This window comes from Ricinus communis, chromosome 5 (genome assembly GCF_019578655.1).
Source record: "Ricinus communis isolate WT05 ecotype wild-type chromosome 5, ASM1957865v1, whole genome shotgun sequence".
Classification (NCBI taxonomy): Eukaryota; Viridiplantae; Streptophyta; class Magnoliopsida; order Malpighiales; family Euphorbiaceae; genus Ricinus; species Ricinus communis.
Window position 1 is genome coordinate 25303444 of NC_063260.1, and position 15531 is coordinate 25318974.

At 34.0% G+C, this 15531-nt stretch overlaps 3 protein-coding genes across 6 annotated transcripts; 2 read left to right on the top strand and 1 right to left on the bottom strand.

Annotated features, from left to right (window-relative positions):
* Nucleotides 1-243: 243 nt before the first annotated feature.
* LOC8266470 lies at nucleotides 244-2521 on the bottom strand. Its single transcript, XM_002509752.4, has 2 exons — nucleotides 1934-2521; nucleotides 244-1226 (listed from the first exon to the last, which is right to left on the bottom strand). The coding sequence occupies exons 1-2, from the start codon at nucleotides 2212-2214 to the stop codon at nucleotides 626-628; spliced, it is 882 nt and encodes a 293-aa protein (XP_002509798.1). The 5' UTR covers nucleotides 2215-2521; the 3' UTR covers nucleotides 244-625.
* Nucleotides 2522-4490: 1969 nt separating this feature from the next.
* Nucleotides 4491-6462, top strand: LOC8266471 (5-amino-6-(5-phospho-D-ribitylamino)uracil phosphatase, chloroplastic). Its single transcript, XM_002509753.4, has one exon. The coding sequence runs from the start codon at nucleotides 5074-5076 to the stop codon at nucleotides 6214-6216; it is 1143 nt and encodes a 380-aa protein (XP_002509799.1). The 5' UTR covers nucleotides 4491-5073; the 3' UTR covers nucleotides 6217-6462.
* A 1527-nt stretch (nucleotides 6463-7989) lies between these two features.
* On the top strand, nucleotides 7990-14156 carry LOC8266472 (glutamate--cysteine ligase, chloroplastic). 4 transcript variants are annotated; one of them, XM_002509754.4, is made up of 16 exons: nucleotides 7990-8297; nucleotides 8972-9311; nucleotides 9787-9937; nucleotides 10178-10285; nucleotides 10747-10839; nucleotides 11394-11477; nucleotides 11627-11695; nucleotides 11770-11840; nucleotides 11930-11998; nucleotides 12164-12257; nucleotides 12337-12426; nucleotides 12512-12592; nucleotides 12868-12960; nucleotides 13143-13223; nucleotides 13315-13384; nucleotides 13811-14156. In XM_002509754.4, exons 2-16 carry the CDS (start codon nucleotides 8974-8976, stop codon nucleotides 13897-13899), a joined length of 1581 nt encoding a protein of 526 aa, XP_002509800.1. In that variant the 5' UTR covers nucleotides 7990-8297; nucleotides 8972-8973; the 3' UTR covers nucleotides 13900-14156. The 4 variants fall into 4 exon arrangements, 3 of the variants coding, with proteins under 3 accessions (XP_002509800.1, XP_048229850.1, XP_048229849.1); XM_048373893.1 differs by having other exon boundaries at nucleotides 7990-8201; XM_048373892.1 differs by lacking the exon at nucleotides 7990-8297 and adding an exon at nucleotides 8379-8457.
* The last annotated feature ends 1375 nt before the right edge of the window (nucleotides 14157-15531 follow it).

The following is a 15531-nucleotide window of genomic DNA, read 5'->3' on the forward strand; positions in this document are numbered from 1 at the left end:
TATAAAAAATCAAGTCTCATTAATTAATAAATTATGTCAGAAAAAAAAAAAAAAATCATTATGCGATGTTTATCAATGGAAGCCACTATTTCGTCAAATCAGCGCATGTCAAACAAGGATTAAAGCTCTTACAATTATCTTCAAGAAAAGGAAATGAAGAGGCTATTTATTCATTAGGCATTATTCTACATACATGCGGAAAAGATAGAGAGGTACACAAAAGATGTTATTATTACTAACATCTACAAATAATAGATTAGTTTTATTGTTAATAATTTTTACAATATCTACCAGTGGCATCAAAACTCTATACCACCTTCCAACTACTTCAATCAATGACAGACATGAGCTGCGTACAAAAAATTTAACCATCTTTTTAATTTGGTTCACAGCGAAAGTTAGAAACAAAAGACTAACCTATGATTCGCCAGTAAATGCACATTTAAAAGAAAAACGATGTTACCAACAAAACTGCTGATTTGCCAATAAGGGAATATAAGATCAAACCCCTTTTCTATAAACAAAGCTTACAACTGCACTCTCTTTCACTTAAAATTGATGTCACATGATCAAAGAACCCCTTAGGCCCTTCTCAGTTCTCTTAACACCATGAAAATTGGTGAACTCATATGAAAAATGGGATTGCCAAATTAGCAACATTTTGAGTGCTATCATGCTCTTTACTCTCAGCAATTTCCTTCAGGCTGGTCCAAGATTTTCTCTTTCTTTTACTCGATGCATTACCAGTTCTTTCACCATCTTTTGCAGCATTTGTATTGTCAGATTCCTCTGATCTTTTAGCTCCTGATCTGTTTCTCTTTCTCCTCTTTGCATCCAGTAAAGTGGCTCCACTTTTTACTAATGGAGTTGGTGAGCTGTTTGTGATACAAGTATCGCCAAATAATGGGGGCAAAGCTATCTCATCCATGTTGACCATCTCATCCTTGATTTCTGATACATCCTCCAAGCTGACAGACTTCTCAGGCATTGGCTTGGAAGGTTTTGACCTAGCTGATGGCTTTTGCTTTGGCTTAGATGGGCATATTTCTTTCATATAGCCTTTTGTAGATCCTCTCTTTAGATTCTGATGTGAACAGAAGTGGCAATTGTAAACCACGTTATTCTGCATTGAGGTATTAGGTTTTTTGTGTCTTCGCCTTGACTTTGCAAGGGTCTTCGCGATTCGCACTGTGCAGTTTAAACCAGGCTGAAGAAGTGTCTCACATCTGCAAAACAGTGGGATTTAAATTCAAGCAGAAGGAACTCTACCAATTATAGAACCATGGAATTTCAGAAGTGATAAGACAACGAGCTAAAATCATAGAACTAGATAAACTAACAAACAAATGCTCCAATTAAAAAAATTATCAACTGTTACATTTGTGAAAGCAACAATACCCTACAATTTGAAGCCGAAGTGAGAAAGCCTATGGGTTAGCTCTAGCAGTTAAAACCAGGCTGAAGAAGTATCTCACATCTGCAAAACAGTAGGAGCAGAAGCAATTCTACCAATGACAATAATCACGAAGTAGAGAAAATCATCATCGCTCTAGCTCTAGGACCTTAGTAGTTACTAGTTAAGCATGAAAAAGATAATCCACACAATCAATACTATTATTTCAGAATCTATGCCAAGAAAATATTTCTCTCGGGCGCTATACTGTCAACAAGAAACTGAACCAATTAAAAAACTTCAAACGAATATCATCTTTAACACCTCATGCAGCAGTTTAAATGCATAAAGTCGAGCCCAAATACAAAAACCAGCAACCCACCCTAGTAAAAGAGAAAGATTTCAGCAACTTTCAAACATTGTAACAAATTCAACTGTGAATAAAGATTTGTCTTTAAGAATTGCAAACCCAAGAAACTGATGAAAATTTTAAGTACAATTATATGCAAGTAAATATCAAAGAAAGCTCGAGATACAGACCTCTGGCAAGGAAATAGAGCAGGGTCAGAAGGGAATCCCAATGCTTCCCCAGCAGCGGCGAGTTGGCGTCCGAAGAAGGCGGATAGAGAGGGGATAGAAGCTTCTCTGGCGGTCCATAATGACAGGTTTTGCAAGTGCTCGAGTTTCAAGAATGATTTTGGATTACGAACAGTGGCGCCTTTGGCTTGTATTCTGCCGGTTGTTTCTTGTCTCAAGGAGATTGATGTGTGACTTGGAGTTGGCGTGTATGGTGGCTTTTTAATCCCTCCTTTCTTGCCCATGGTTCTTTCAACTTTCAAGGTTTCTGTTCGGAATTTAGTCGAACAGTTGGTGAGCAGGACGGAGTTTAGAAAAGAAAACCGCAGGTAAACGAAGTCCAAGCTCCTTTACTTCGCTAAGAAGGCCACGTGCCGACTAGCTAAAATAAATCCACTTATTTTGTAAAATCAAACTCTAAAACATATTTTACTATTTTTTTTTTTTTTTGAGATTCACATATTTTACTATTTTAATTTTATAATTAATTGATTTTATAAATTTTAAGAATAAAAAAAAATTTCGAGTTTTTTATTTTATAACTAATTTATGACTCTTTTAATATTAATATCCTTTTTTGATATATAAAGTTCTTTCCCGTACAAAACATATTTTCTAAGAAGTTAAACTTTTAACCAATAATTATTTAACTAGAAAAAAAAATATAAATATGTTTATAGATTTTTTATTAATCGATAAAATTTCTTTGTTAAAAATGACAATATTTAATCAATCAATCCCAAATTGACAATATTAATAATAACATCAAAATAGTTTCTTTAATAAGAATATTATATAAAATTCTCATTAGATTTTTATTTTTATGTTAATTGTATTTGTAAATGTTTGAATGTTTAGCAATATTTTATGGTAAATTTTAAAATTTTAAGTATTATTTTATGATTTTTCAAAAATAAAGAAAGAATAATAATAGTATTTGTAAGAAAAGTCGCTGACTGTGACTGCGACTGGATTCAAGGACAACGAACTTCCACTTTTTTTTCCAAAAAAGAGAAAGGAGAAAAGTAAACTCGTTGATCAGTCTATAGTCACGTCCTATATAGCCCTCAAAAATTAATTTAACTATCTAAAAAGTTATTGAATATAGTTTTTATTTATAAAAATATTATTTTAAAAATTTTAATATAATAATATAATAAAATTTTAGTTAAATTAAAAAAATTATTATATTATATTTATATACTATATTTTTCTTTTCTATTAACAATATAAATTCATCGTTTATAGAATTATTTTTAAATTTTTATATTCAATCTATAATCTTTTTCAATGAATTTTGTTAGTTTATTATTTTTTGATGTTAATTTTGGTAATAGTATAAGCTAAATTAGTTATTGTGATAAAATAAAATATTTGAATGCGATTTTTAGTCAAAATTTATTAAGTAGGAAGAATTCAAAAACAACTATCATGGCCAAGAGGTGCCACATTTATAATCCCAAATGGAAAAAATATAATAAGCTGCTAAATAAACGATAAAAGAATTGATAAGAATCGCGTTAATTGTAGCAGTAACCAATGTTTTTTCTTCATTATCATTGGATAATATAATGTCTAATGGGTTCATAGTGAACGATATCAATGGAACTTTCCTGAAAAAGAAAAAGAAAGGTACTGATTAAGATTAATATTTAATTGCCGATTTATTAATTAAAATTCAATTTAATACATTTGAGTTACATTAATTTATAAATAGTATCTAAATGGATAATAAACATTGGTATTGCAGACTTGCACGCTATTGCAATTTCATGGAAGCTGCTTTGATTTCTGAAGATTCAAGCGTACTACGTGTCAAGGCCAAAACCGACAAGAATATTACCCTGCCCAATCTTTTGTCGCCTTCATCTTCTTCTACTAGCATATATGTTTATTTGTTATTAATAGTAAGGTGCCGCTATTTTAAACTAAACCTCGAATTTAAGTATCATTAATTTATATAATTTAACGAGTCTGGTTTTAGTTAGTCAATACTAATTAAGTACTTAAAGCACTTTTGAAAAATAATTGTTCAGATAATAAGAATACTTTTTACAAAATATGTTCAATTAATTAAATAAGATATTTTTCTTTTTTGTTTCCCAATAAACTCATGTTTGGAAAGACCATATAGACTTGAAATTAAACATTTTCTTTTACTCTATATTAAATATATTTTTTAACTTCAGATTTTATATATTATATAAATTTTCAGCTTAAATATTATTCATGTACAAGCGGATGTCGTAAAAAGATAAAGTTATATTTCTTTTTTGTAAACATGAAACAATGAAATAAAAGGTGTCTTGTTATCTTTAACTTTTTTCTAATCTTATTTCTTTTTCTTTTTTTATTCAACTTTTCCTAATCGCATTAAATCATGGAAAAAGGTTAATTAGGTAGGAAAAGAGTTTATTAAGCAGGGGAAAACCGGCGCGTGTACTCTTAATCGGTCATTCTCACCGGCATAACCGGTCACTGTTAGAGGCCTTAAAGGCCTCTATTATTATAAACCACAAAATCGGAAAAATGATACCACACCTCCACTTTCTTCAACATTCCAAAAATCAGAGAGAAAAATTTCAAGATATCCCCTTCACTAGCCCAAGAAGAAGCTAGTTTTCTCTCTTCAATCTTTCCCTCAAACCCAGGTTCTTCATTATATATATATTCAATTTTTATTTCTTCTCTCTCTGTATATACAATAAAAATACATAACAAAGTTCCTATTTTTGTATTGCAAGTTTCATTCAATTTATAGGCTGTGATTTGTGTTTTCTTTGATGGATTTTGTTGTATATAGTATATAACTTATGGGTTTGGTTCTTTTTTAGGTTCCTTAGCTGTTTATATTACTTAATTGAGGGTTTTAGATATTTGGGATTCTTGGGTTATGCTTAGTTTTGTCTTGAAAGGGAATAATTATGGTGTCTTCTTTTTATTCTTTAATTGTCAACTTGGGGTTTCTGTTATTAATTGTTAGTTAGTTAGGTTGGCTAGAGAGATTGATTTTAGAAAGTTGAGTTGTAATTTTGTTATAGTTTACAAGAAGTGAAAAGGGTTAGTGGTATTAAGTTTTCTCGAGGTTCGATTACTTGGTAACTATGGCGGATTCGATTGCAGCAACATCTCTCGTTGGGTATAGACCTTTGTGCAGGGGATTTTCTGTTAAGGATGCTTCTTGCAAAAGGAGATCTTCGGGTAACTGTCGTGTGCTGGGATCAGAATTTACAGGCAGAAAACTTGTTGCTTTATCTCCTAGATTGTTGGGATGGAAAGTTGATAGGTTAGTGGTCACATCAATTAAGGCTCTCGCAATGGAGTTGACAAAAGAGACGTATTCGTTTCGGGAGGAGGAGGAAAGAATACCACGAACTTGGGGTTACCAGGCTGACACTGGTGTTGATCGAAAACCAGGTTTGTGGCCCCCAGAAAATAGAGCAGATAACGCGTCATTGAATAACCCCTTGCTCCGACAAGAAAGGATGGGCTGTGGCTGGTTAGGTGCCATATTTGAGTGGGAGGGTGTTATAATTGAGGATAATCCTGATCTTGAGAAGCAAGCCTGGCTTGCTCTTTCTGAAGAAGAAGGGAAATCTCCTCCTCCAGCTTTCCTCCTAAGACGTATAGAAGGGATGAAGAATGAGCAAGCAATGTCTGAAGTTCTCTGTTGGTCTAGAGACCCAGCAGAACTGAGAAGAATGGCTACTAGGAAGGAAGAAATATACCAAGCTTTGCAAGGCGGGATATATAGATTACGATCTGGCTCAAAAGAGTTTGTGAATGTTTTGATGCATTACAAGATACCGATGGCATTGATATCTACGCGTCCAAGGAAGACTCTTGAATCTGCAATTGGAAGCATTGGGATTGAAGGGTATTTCAGTGCTATTGTTGCAGCAGAAGATGTTCATAGAGGGAAACCTGACCCTGAGATGTTTATTTATGCAGCACAACTTCTAAAGTTTATTCCAGAGCGTTGTATTGTGTTTGGGAACTCTAATCAGACTGTGGAGGCTGCTCATGATGTTCGGATGAAGTGTGTAGCTGTTGCTAGCAAGCATCCTGTGTATGAACTCAGTGCTGCAGACTTAGTGGTAAGGCACCTAGATGAGCTTTCAGTTGTTGATCTGAAGAACCTTGCTGATATTGAATCACCAGAATTTGGGTCTCTTGAGCCAGAGATGGAGCTGGAGGAGGAAGAGAATCGATCTACAGCAGTTGGAGTTGATGATATTTTCTGGTGACTCCTGTGAATTGTACAGTAAATTCTTGGAACAATAGTCTTATATTATCGCATATAACAACACTGCAAATTGTTAGACCCCTTGTGTATAAGGGGAAACAAGGTTAAGGTGAAGAAAGAGGATAAACAGAAAGATTGAGAAAAAAAAAAAAAAAAGGAAAATATAGAAGGTAGTCTGCATTGGACGACCTTAATATTATCATGTATGTATTATCTGTACCATATATATAAAATTGTCTTTCAGTAATCTATTTGGCTGTGCTTCTCTCTGTTTTTAACTCCATAATTACAATACCCAATGCGTATTGGAGGTAGGACCGGTGATAATATTGGCAAAAGTGGTCTCTTCTCTCGTGCTTTCTACGGATATTCTGGACATAGCAGTATTTTTCTAATGGCTTTTGATAACTCGTGTTTCTCAAGGGTTCTGGGGTGATTCTCTGTATTACTGGCACAATTTCTGATCCAATTTGACCTAGTAATAGGGGGAACAGTCTCTTATCTTTTAAGAATGCGATGGAAGATGTTAAAGGCACTGCTGATTATTAGTGTATTTGGTATGCGAATTCCTGGAAAAGAAGGCATGACAAGCTTAACGAGGAAGGGTTCTTTTAATTTGTACTAACTTCATCTTTTGAAGTCAAAGTGTTGCTTAGAGTTTTAACTTTGTGCAATTGTTGCTTCGATTCCAGCTTTCATTCTCAAAAATTCTTCAGTAACTCTTTTTTTCTTTTTAAATTCATTTTCTTCAGTAACTTGTGTATTAAGAGATTTGCGTTGAATTGGATTCTGAGGATTCTAATGTGTGTGGATGAAAACAAAACTGTTCTTTCTTTTCTTCTCTCTCTTTTGGAAGTGTCTGGCATCCTGTCTATAATGGGTTGGGTTGCTTTAAGTGGCCCTTAAGCAGAGGTTTAATCTTGGAGGCATGACAGGGAAAGCCCTATCTCAAATAATTCAGAAAAAATATTACAAATATCTTCTTTTTTATTATTTTATATCAAATTTATGATATTTTTTATTTTTATTACCTTAAAACATTAAAAATATAATTTTAACTTTTTAGATTATAATTTTAGTTGTTTTTTACTTTATTTAATTATTTTAAAATAACTAAAAAACAATAGAAATTAATTATATGAATTTTAAAAAAAATTAAGAAATAGTATTTTAGAGAATAAATTATACTATAAATATATTTAAAGACTTTCCAATAATTTACTGTCCAAACTCTGATGTATGAATCATTACCATCCGATGATTTGGTTGGTAATTTCAACATTATATAAATATATATAGATAGATAGTTGTGCAACTGTAGCAGCGTCACCAAATACATCATCCAACTTTTCCATTTTATCGTCCAAACAACACATGAAAACAGCCAAAATTTACATTTCAATTTGTCTTTTTTCTTCTCTCTCGTTCTTACCCGGCATATGACGTCATATTAAATATAATATTTTCAGTTTATTCAAATCAAACCTGTAATATGTAATAAAATACTTTAGATAAACCATTCTAGAAATTTAAATTAACTATCTTTAGTTAAAAAATTACTTTTTAATATCTAATCACCAGATTGATACTCTCATAATTACCTTTGATTAAGAAATTAAATTAAAATGATTAGGAATCAAGCGGTGGCCCACACAAAGTAGAGGACGACGATGATAGGAATCTAAAAAGAGTTGATGACGTGTGAGCAGCCAAGTTGACGTGCAGCATAAAGTAGCATATTATAGTACTATTTAATTTAATCCCTTTCACCATTCAGCCACCTTCATCATCACTTCACTTTCAGCACAAAGAAAACAAAACAAAACAAAACCAACTTCTTTTCTCTTCCTCCACTCCCTCTCTTCTCTTTCCAACTTAACAAAATTAAAAATAAGTTTCCTCCTTTAAAAAGCTCAAAGACTCCAACTTGAATACCCCTAATCTTATCTCCAAACCCTAAACATCACTTCTTTCTGCTTCATTTAGGTGAATTTTGTCTTCTTTTCTCTCTTCTCGCTTCTCTATCCGCATCTTTTGTTTTTCCCCGCCTCTCTTTCTGCTGCTCATTTTGGTTATTTAAAGGTTTGAACTTTGTTCTACTTTGCTTGTAAATTTTATGCAATCATTAGTTAGGTTTGAAACCAGTTAGTGTTATTATTAGTTTTGGTGATTGCATCAATGGGATTTAGTTTCTGTGTTATTGAGATGGGCATGCCAGCTGTTGTGTCCAATTGTCAGATAAGTTATTATTTCTAACAGAAGGGATAGCAAAATTTTGCAAATGGCATTATTGTTTTGATGATATTGTAAATATTTCATGAGAATAATCTTCTTATTGACCTTCGCTTGTTCTCTAATCGCCAAATTTTAAAGTGCGGAGAATGTGTTTATCTTAAAGTAGCTACTGAAACAAGAATGCGTAATTGAAATTGGCTGTCCAAATTTACCTTGAGCATAGCCGAATACGCTTTTTTTATTGCTTTTCTTACATTTCGTTATTTCTCTGTATCTTAGGCATTTCTTGGAATAAATCATGTGGAAGAATTTAATTGACATGATTCTCATTTCTTTCGATTAAGTTGCAAGAGTTGAAATGTACAAGCTATCAGCTTTCCAAACAATTGACTAAATAGAATTCAATTTAACTGAATTCTTGCATTTTTAGACTTTCCGAACAATTAATTGCTCTTGGATGCTTGGTGATGGTGGCTAGTTGTGACTTCATTAATTGAGAGAACGGATGTCCATTATTGCAGGTATGCCGGTCATTTCCCAGGCAGGTCCATCATGTTATGTCCCCACTGACATAACAAGGTGTAAAACTGGACAAAATGCGGTGCTTGGTGTGTTTAATAGCATTGAGACATCTAAACTGAAGGAAACATGTGTTAGATTTTCTTCATTGTCATGTAATTCTACTAAGATACCTCAGCTTCCAAGTTCAGAAAATTCATGGGTAAGAAGTAGAAGAGGGAATCAAATGATTGTTGCTGCTAGCCCTCCTATAGAGGACGCGGTGATTGCTACAGAACCACTAACTAAAGAGGATCTTGTAGGATACCTCGCCTCTGGCTGCAAGCCTAAGGAAAAATGGAGGTACATGCATGTTCTGATAAAAGTTTGTATTATTATTTCATTAGCGAGATCAACATATCTCTTTGTTTATTAGTTTCTTTCTTATAAAATATTGCTTTCAATATCTAATTGTCGGCTGATTTCATCTGTTCCCTTTTATATGTTTATGGATTTATTCTGTCCTCTGTGAATATATTACAATGTTCCTAAGTAGTAACCGCAACGTAAGTAAAGTCAAACTTTGATGGTTGATTTGTTTGCTTACAAGTGCCTCAAGTACAAGGAAGCCAATATTGCAGCCCATGTGTTTTATTGTCAGTATTGTATCAGTACCTTCTATAGAGGAAGAGTTTCTATCTGCACTTTAGTCGGACTGAAGTTGAACATGTCGTGCTTCAACTTATTTAGACTGTATTTTTAAACATTGAGAAATGCTGTCTTTGAACTGAGATTTTTCTCAAAATAGTTAATAACTTAAGTATGTTGTTCTTCACAGAATAGGTACAGAACATGAGAAGTTTGGATTTGAACTTGGAACTTTACGTCCTATGAAATATGAACAAATTGCAGAATTGCTTAATGGTATTGCTGAGAGATTTGATTGGGAGAAAGTAATGGAAGGCGACTACATTATAGGACTCAAACAGGTAAAATGGTTATCACAATTATCTTTATTTCTTTTCCATATAATTGCATCTTGTATGTATGCAATGCCTTATATTTCTTTGCATTTGTTTGTGCCACATGAAACACTTAGTATTCTATTTGAGGAAAAACAACAAATTCTTCTATTAATTTCTCAAGAGTGACTGTTTCAGCAGCTATCAAGAATTTGGTTCCTGAAACTGATAAGAATAATATTGAATATTTTATGTGGCTTGAGTCAGGGGAAGCAGAGCATATCACTAGAGCCAGGTGGTCAGTTTGAGCTTAGTGGTGCACCACTTGAGACTTTGCATCAAACTTGTGCTGAAGTCAATTCACACCTTTATCAGGTATGCTGAACTATCATTTGCAAGAACAAACAGGTTGTTAGGGAAAGTCTTTGTGCTTCTCTTTCTTCATAATCCTAACCATTTTCGCCTGAAATAATATTGGTAAATGTTTGCCATACTATTTGTTCCTTCAGTAACAAGATAAATTATTTTCTGGAAATTGCACAACATAAAAGGTTCTTAGCTTATAATATTTTGACAATCATCACTACCAATAGTCTTTTATGCATTACTTAAATTCTAGGCTCTTTTTCACAGGTTTCTTGGGCTAGGGGACTAAACGTTTTAGTAGATGCAAATTCAGTAGTTACTTGATGGTGTATTGATATTATCGTACCATTTGTCTTCCTATGTGGTATCTTGTTGTCGCAACCTCATAGGATTGGCTGACCACGTCTTATGAGAAGCATGTTTTATATGCTTTTGAGCTTATTAATGCTAATGATGTTATCTTTTTCCAGGTTAAAGCTGTTACAGAGGAGATGGGAATCGGATTCTTAGGAATTGGTTTCCAGCCCAAATGGGGAGTTAAAGATATACCTATTATGCCCAAGGTATTATTTGAAGTCCTTACTATGGAGAACACATGAACTCCCTAATTATTAAGGAAAATAGTGGATGCTTGAAATAAAATGTTGATTCTTTCTAATATAAAGGATCATAGACTGCCATTAAAGCTTTTTTTAGGTAAAAACTTGCAACATATAGATTGTGATAGTTATGTCCATAAGAAATACCACAGGATTTATCTCTGGCCGGTCAGCTAGCTCAGTATCTGATATTCTATCTCCTGATAATTGTCTAGTTTCGTTGATGCTAGTTATATTCTTACTCGACTAGGCAACTATACAAATCCTCTGTTTCTTGTTTTGACTTTCTAGATTGCATAAAATGAACTATAAGTCTGTCATGAGGAAAAAGGTTCATCTAGTTATCTGCTTCCAATTATTCAAAATATTCACATAGGTCACCTTTCCACTTCGTCCTGGAATATTAACTGCGACTTTATATTTTCAGCTCTGTGGTTTCGTCCCTATGCCTTCTCAGATTTTTCCTGCTTTTGGAAACTTTTTTAATTACTTGTTTGTTCTCCTGCATTTTATCTCAGGGAAGATATGAGATAATGAGGAATTACATGCCCAAAGTTGGCACTTTAGGACTTGATATGATGTTTAGGACATGCACTGTTCAGGTTTGATGAACTGTATATTTTCTCTGATTTGGCCATTCTGAAGCAAACTCTTTTCTGCTGTCTAATTTAGTTATTAATACTGAATCCTTTTATTTTTCTGATTAAGAACAATCTCAGTAATCTTTGTACATCAAAATTCATTTCCACAGGTTAATCTGGACTTCAGTTCTGAAGCTGACATGATAAGGAAATTCCGTGCTGGTCTTGCTTTGCAACCGGTGAGAAATTTGCAGATTCTGTTTTAACTCAAATTTTCTCCAATTCCATTTTTCTAACAAGTCCCAACTAACAGATAGCAACAGCTCTATTTGCAAATTCACCTTTCACTGAAGGAAAGCCAAATGGTTATCTCAGCATGAGAAGGTTTATATTCATCATCACATAGTAGCTGTACTTGCTATTTTTCTCTCTGCTTCTTTGGGACTTCTTAGTTACCCTTCTTTTCTAAGCAGCCAAATTTGGACTGATACGGATAAGGATCGTACTGGCATGCTGCCTTTTGTTTTTGATGACTCATTCGGGTGAGTTTAAAATTTTGTTTACTTGTAGGGAATTGACATCTCTTTCTCTGCACGTGTTGCATGCATGTGAGATTGCTTGAATGAAATCTCTCTGGAAGGTTTAGGGGTGTTCCCTGTCATTTTAATCACATGACAGAATTTTGTGTTTATCAAAATCTTTTGCAGGTTTGAGCAGTACGTTGATTATGCCCTTGATGTTCCAATGTATTTTGTTTATCGGAAGAAGAAGTACATTGACTGCACTGGAATGACGTTCAGGGTTTACATCTATCCTTAGTGGTGTTGTAACTTGAAAATGTCCTCATTCTGCCCCTAAAATTTTATTAATTGCTTGTCAGGACTTCCTAGCTGGAAAACTTCCTTGCATTCCTGGTGAATTGCCAACCCTTAATGATTGGGAGAATCACCTAACAACAATTTTTCCTGAGGTTCTTACTGTTTGAATTTTGGTCCATTTCTGAAGTATCATATTAATGGCTTATTTAAGCAATAACTGTTATTCTTTTTATTCAGGTCAGACTAAAGAGGTACTTGGAGATGAGAGGTGCTGATGGAGGGCCTTGGAGGAGGCTGTGTGCATTGCCAGCATTTTGGGTAGTGGACTCTCTAATCTGTTTATGAGTAATCTGTCTAGTTCTTTGCATGGAATTGAAGTTTACTGGATAGATATTGATAGAATTATAGAACTCCCCAAATCAAGGACATGAAACTAGATGAGAAATCTTGACTTTTGAGGGCATTAGAAGTTATCTGGTCAAATAGATATCTATCTCTATTATGGGAAATAATAATTTCGTTCTTTCTGAATCGAAGAGTGCATGACGTTACTGCTTTGTTTAAACAACATAAACTCATCTTTCAAATATCAGGTAGGTTTGCTGTATGATGAAATCTCGCTCCAAAATGTTCTGGATATGACGGCTGATTGGACTCCTGAAGAAAGAGAGATGTTGAGGAATAAGGTAATTAAACACATTGCACTGGCTCATCAAGTCTAAATCTTCAATGTGCACGCAGTAGCATTCAAAATTTATAGATTGTAGAAATGACTTAATTCCCCTACTTATGTTAATTTTTACAACAGAAATGAAGTCTTCCTCATCTTTGCAGACAGCAGAATCTCATTTGAAATTTTGTTTAGTAGGTTCCAAAGACTGGTCTAAAGACACCATTTCGGGATGGGTTACTGAAGCATGTTGCCGAAGATGTTCTAAAGTTGGCCAAGGTAACTTGGCTATTTTTATATTTTCAGCTTAGAAATGCTGTTCTTAAAGTATGTGCCTATTCTTGCTTATGACGTATCTACTTTTTTGCAGGATGGCTTGGAAAGGAGAGGCTATAAGGAGATTGGGTTCTTGAATGAGGTTACTGAGGTGGTTAGAACAGGTAACTGACTCTCCTTTGTGCATCTGTTTTTTCCTTCTCGTTGCTTTCCTCTCTGGATGTTCACGGCTGTGGTTTAGATAGAAAGTATAGGCTTCCGGTTATCAGTGGTTATCATGTTAGTATTCTACATTATGCCATATAAGCCAGTCACAAGAAGCATGAATAAGAATAATGAATTACCTGGCGCAATGTGCTTCTGAAGTGTGTGGGGTATTGGTGATTGTAATGACCTACTCACAAATTTCTTCCAACATTGTATCGTTGATGGACTGCAACCACATTAATGAAGTTCAAGCTTGAAATAGTAGGAGTTTTTAGCTTGAACGTTGCTTAAATATTTAAGTGTTGGTTTACTTCCTACCCTGATTGTTCATTTTCTTTTGACTACAAGCTTTAAGATCGTAATAGTTAATATTCATATGGCAGGTGTAACACCAGCTGAGAGGCTTTTGGAGCTGTACAACGGAAAGTGGGGGCAATCTGTAGATCCTGTTTTTGAGGAGCTACTCTACTGATGTGAATTTGATTCACATGGCCCTTTGGCAGTGGCCTTTTACTGTGATGAGGTTTTGGGTGTAAGCCTTGTTGTTTCTGTTATAAACTTCAGTATCCGTGGTTGGTGATAGATGATTTCAGAGAAATAAGTTTTTATGTAAATCCTTGGCATGGGGATTCTTCTGTAACTCGTGAAATATAATCTTTTCAAAACTTTGTCAGTTAGTGATTATTTTTGAAACATCCCAGCGTTAACAAGCTGGCGGCCTATTGATTCGCTGCTGTGTAACTAATTTTTGCTCTTCATACCATTTTTCTAATTAGTTGGACCACTATCGAACACTGGGAATAGATCATTGCAACGGTGAGTTTCATGGAGTATACAAATCAAAAGAACACCGGGTTTTAAGATGTCTTCCCCTGAAAATGGACTCTGTAAGTAAATATAGTCCTTGCAAGGTTTCCTGTTCTCTATTAGCTAAACTAAATGTAGTGATTTGTCACTTTTTCTTTTTCTTTTTTTCTTTTCTCTCGGGTCACCCATCCATCCCTTGGCCATGTGGCTGCCAAGGTGTGCCATGTGCTCAGCATTCCCAGTTTCCCACTACTGATACCCCACCATGTTATTACCATATGATGGGGTAGCTATCCATGCATTTTGGTTTGGTACGCATTTCTGTATTTTTTATGATCTAATCATCAAAAATACAGAAATGAATCTACGAGTATCTTTTATTGTTCCTTGTGTATATTACAAGAAAGGCGGAAAAGAAAAAAGAAAAGATGGGATTATATTGAAGAGAATTTATAGAGGAGATTATTTAAAATATCAATATGCATCTGGGTGGAGTAATAGGTATGTGATCCCTGTGGAGGGAACATCTTAACATCATATTAATTATTTGGATTAGTAGGTCTTGAATGACCTGAAAGCAATGTTCCAACTGCAAATTTGTGGAAGCATCTCTATCTTATTCTCTCTCTGTACATCTCATGTCATCTTTTTGTCTGTTAGGGAAGCAAAAAGAAAAAGAAATATCATCACTGTAGAAAACTTTTCAAGTCAAATAATAGTAGGCTATTGCTTTCGTTTTTAGTGATTGGCTTGATTTGAAGGTGAAATATCTCTTAAAAGTAAATATATAATGGTTGATGCATGCACATCTTTGTGTTCATATTTAACATGCATTTCAAGATTGATGGATTGCATTAGAACCAAAACCTGGGAGAACTCTTTACTTATCTAATCATATTAGATTGGCTTTCTTTTCTTTTTCTCTTTATATGTAATTTTAAATATGATTTCTATGTATTTTCTTTCTTTTTTCCAACAGCAGAGAAATGGCACAGTTTAGTATTTCTATATAAAAGAATCTTGGGGAGGGGTTCAACATAGGATTCTAGCATCAAGTGGCCATGAAGTCCTTGTGGAGAGGGCTAGAAAGAGGGACCAAAAGTAATACTTAATTAAAAAGAGACAGACTGAAGCAATAATTGAAAGTTTCCATCCTCCATTCTCTGTTTCAATCTTAGGCTTTATATCGCTAATTGGGTACCTAATTTGATCTTTTATATCATAAATCCAAAATATATATTGATTTATATATTAGAACCACCTTAATGCTTAAACATGACCAAATTACCCTCCTTTA

Bases quoted from the DNA above. Each gene is read 5' to 3' on its own strand.
- LOC8266470 (XM_002509752.4), bottom strand. From the start codon at position 2,214: ATGGGCAAGAAAGGAGGGATTAAAAAGCCACCATACACGCCAACTCCA. The intron at 1,227-1,933 runs GTCTGTATCTCG...ACTGTTTTGCAG, and splicing joins GCTCTATTTCCTTGCCAGAG to ATGTGAGACACTTCTTCAGC.
- LOC8266471 (XM_002509753.4), top strand. From the start codon at position 5,074: ATGGCGGATTCGATTGCAGCAACATCTCTCGTTGGGTATAGACCTTTG.
- LOC8266472 (XM_048373892.1), top strand. From the start codon at position 8,394: ATGGGATTTAGTTTCTGTGTTATTGAGATGGGCATGCCAGCTGTTGTG. The intron at 11,841-11,929 runs GTTTATATTCAT...TTTTCTAAGCAG, and splicing joins GGTTATCTCAGCATGAGAAG to CCAAATTTGGACTGATACGG. The intron at 12,961-13,142 runs GTAATTAAACAC...TTTGTTTAGTAG, and splicing joins GAGAGATGTTGAGGAATAAG to GTTCCAAAGACTGGTCTAAA.